This window comes from Cornus florida, unplaced genomic scaffold (assembly GCF_030987335.1).
Source record: "Cornus florida cultivar Cherokee Brave unplaced genomic scaffold, ASM3098733v1 CherokeeBrave_3.0.0_Hap2_Chr09, whole genome shotgun sequence".
In the NCBI taxonomy this organism is placed as follows: Eukaryota; Viridiplantae; Streptophyta; class Magnoliopsida; order Cornales; family Cornaceae; genus Cornus; species Cornus florida.
In genome coordinates, this window is record NW_026775579.1 from 33,600,821 (window position 1) to 33,603,985 (window position 3,165).

The 3,165-nt window shown below is 33.6% G+C and overlaps 1 protein-coding gene across 1 annotated transcript; it reads right to left on the reverse strand.

Annotated features, from left to right (window-relative positions):
- Positions 1 to 1,448: 1,448 nt before the first annotated feature.
- On the reverse strand, positions 1,449 to 2,210 carry LOC132273239 (probable calcium-binding protein CML44). The gene has a single exon (XM_059774238.1). It carries the CDS (start codon positions 2,091 to 2,093, stop codon positions 1,608 to 1,610), a length of 486 nt encoding a protein of 161 aa, XP_059630221.1. The 5' UTR covers positions 2,094 to 2,210; the 3' UTR covers positions 1,449 to 1,607.
- Between the last annotated feature and the right edge of the window lie 955 nt (positions 2,211 to 3,165).

Genomic DNA, 3,165 nt, shown 5'->3' on the forward strand with positions numbered 1-3,165 from the left:
TAAAAAAATTTGAATTTTAAAACTTTTTTTAAAATTATAGCTGTTAAGGCTCTGTTTGAGTTAGCCAAACAGTGCTTTAACGGCCAAATACACTATTTGTGGCAGACATTTAAAATTTAAAGCAAAAAAATAAAAATAAAAATAAAAACAAATTTTAAGGAAAAAAAAAAGAAAAAAAAATTTTAATTTATTTTTAGCCCAAATAAATTAATTTTTGGGCAAACAGTGCCTAAACAATAAATTTTTTCTTTAATGAATTTTATTTTATTTTATTTTTTAAAAAATGATCTCAAAAAAACCTATTTTTGGGTTTTTTTAAAAAAAAAAACCATTCTGCCAAACAGTGCCTTTAGGCACTATTCATGACCATTTAAAAAAAAAAACAAAAACAAAAACAAAAACAAAGAAAAGCTTCACCAAAACTTCGTCTTTTTGGTCAAGGAAAAAAACAAAAAAAAAAAAAAAATTACCACGATCGGGCTCGGGCTCGGGCTCGCGGTATTCAGCGAGCCGGCCCGCGAGCTGCTATCGGCCCTGCCCAGTTCCACGAACCTGATGGAGTGACTTTGGGCCTTCAAATCGCCAAAATTAGGCTTTAGCTAGGGGCGGTGCAGATGCTTTAAAGAAGACCTTGATAATTCGGCCAAAAGTCCGGCAAACCCACCGGTGAATTCATTCATTGTTTATAAATATACACACACACACACACAAACAAAGATGGAGGAAAACGGAGATGGTGGTGGTGGTAGCGGCGGTGGCACCCATGGTGGTTGGTGATTTTTTTTTCTCTTGCTTTATATTTTTTTTGGTGTAGATGGTGGTGGTGCCCCCAAACAGTTTGAGATTTTTTTTTTTTTTGGGGGTCTAGAATGCTATTTCTCTCTACACGCAATACTTAAGTCATTTACCATAAAAAAGTTGAAGGTATTTTAGTAAATTAGATAAATTCATTAGTGCAATTAATGTTATGTCACTAAAAAGGTCTGTGTAAATTTTGAAGAGAGGTAATTTTTTAAATAAAAAAGAAGGTCCTTATAATTATGACAAACTTAAGAAATTACTAAAGAAGTTTTTATTTGAGTCCTTTCTACCAAAATTTTTACTTCTGATTCTGACGAACAAACAATCATGGAGGCCTCCTCTTTCCAGACAACAACACATCAAAAGAGACCATAAGATAGGTAAGTGTAATTTTTCCTTTGTTAATGAAGTGACAAATGTAAAGGTATCCGTACGCCCAACCCCCTATGTAGGGTTGGTACTAAAAAATTCTGACCGATGACGATACAGAGGTGAGACTAGAAACTTCCCCAATCAAACTTAATATACTTTGCGTATCGTGATGAAAATTTAATAAAGGTTAATGGTGTGTCATGTTTTAGCACCTACTGTGTAATGACCCTTTTATAGCTTAAAGCTACTGAAACAGCAATTAAAAACAATCTTCATATGTTAATCCACTCCAATTTTTTTCACCAAAATCACTACAAATAATAACTGCAACAATAATACAACATGTAATATTGAAAATTGAACATCATCCCTAATTTTGATCATAAAAACTATCTAGCCTATATAGCTGAGCTTTAAAAATCATCATAAATTGGTTAAGAATTAGTGATCAGCATCATGTTCTTGAACTCCTCAAAATCAAGCAACCCATCGGAATTTGTATCGTAGACATTGATCATAGTCCTACAATCATGGCCGTTGCGCTCATCCCACAACCCTAATCTTGACAGCACATTCTGGAGCTCGTCGCATGAAATGAAGCCATCGCCATTCAAATCGAACACCCCAAAAGCCTTAGCAAGATCACCCTCCAAGCTATCATCCTCCTTTTCAGGCTTGCTTTCGACATTAATGTTTTCCTTAATTATGGTTTCGTAGAAGAACTTGAAGTCAGTGAGGTCCAGGCTCGTTTTACCCACTAGAGTCTGGAGCTCGTCCATGCTCGTGTGGACATGGACCCCGATCCTCTCCAGTAACCAATTGAGCTCCTCCAGGCTCACCAGGCCATCGCCATTCTGGTCAAGCTTCTCGAAAATCCGGTGCAGGTCGTTGGAGTTGAGAGGAGACATGTTGCATGCCATGTTCACTGATCAAAGACGACGTACGTATATATATTAGTAACTGAATATGTTTTTGAATGGTGACTGAGCTTAAACATTGGAAGGGTACATATATAGGTGGAAAGTTCTATGTAGAAGTGTGTAGAATGTTCTTAAATATTGTACGTACAGTTCAAGTACGATGATGACACGTTAATTAATGGAGAATACAATTGTGGTTGGAACATAACGGAGATATTTGCTGGAAGCTTCATGGAAGAAGGGCTTGAAAGGAACATTGATTTGAAATATATGGATATTCTTTCCCTTGTTGGCTACAGACACTTTAAACATACAATGTTTTACAACAGATTTGTATTGTTTTTTTTTTTTGTTTTTTTTTTTTTTTTTCTCTAATGTATTTGAGATATATAACATTTGAGTATATTTGTATAAAAATACATACTCAAATATATGAATAAACTCTATATACATATATAGATATATTTGTTAGAGGGTTTCCTCTGTCATTTAGACATGCTTTTGTGTATTTTCAGAAAATGAATTTTTTCGTAGCTAATTTTTTTTTTCCTAAAATATTATGCAGAACATTTTACAATCAACCAAATGTCGGAATATATTTTTAGTGCTAAAAATATTTCTGAAGAATAATTTACTTCGAAATCAATGGAGACTTCCACAATAACAGTAGTATTCCTTCAATTTTTTTTTTTTTTTTTTTTTTTTTTAAAGATTTGTATATATATATATAGTATCTTCTAATCATTCTCTTACATTTATTAGGTCTAAAGAAGTGTGTGGTGCCCAAAACTTGGTTATTCTCTATGATCTTTTCATTTGTTTGCATCGAGACATGGCACAACATATTCAAATTGTGTATTGTAGCTATTTTTGTAATTAATGACACATTCTCGATAGACTAGTGAATCAGACGGATAATACACTCCCGATAGAATGGTGAATTAGACAGATATCACAGGAGAATCACATATAATCCTTTGGTTGGGTAAATATTCATACACATTTATAAATATACGTTCTCAAATTTCTCACCTCCCTTTCGAAGAAAAATAGCTTATATCAACTAGACTAA

What these genes read in the sequence shown, in the direction of transcription:
- LOC132273239 (XM_059774238.1), bottom strand. Translation starts at nt 2,093, where the DNA reads ATGGCATGCAACATGTCTCCTCTCAACTCCAACGACCTGCACCGGATT.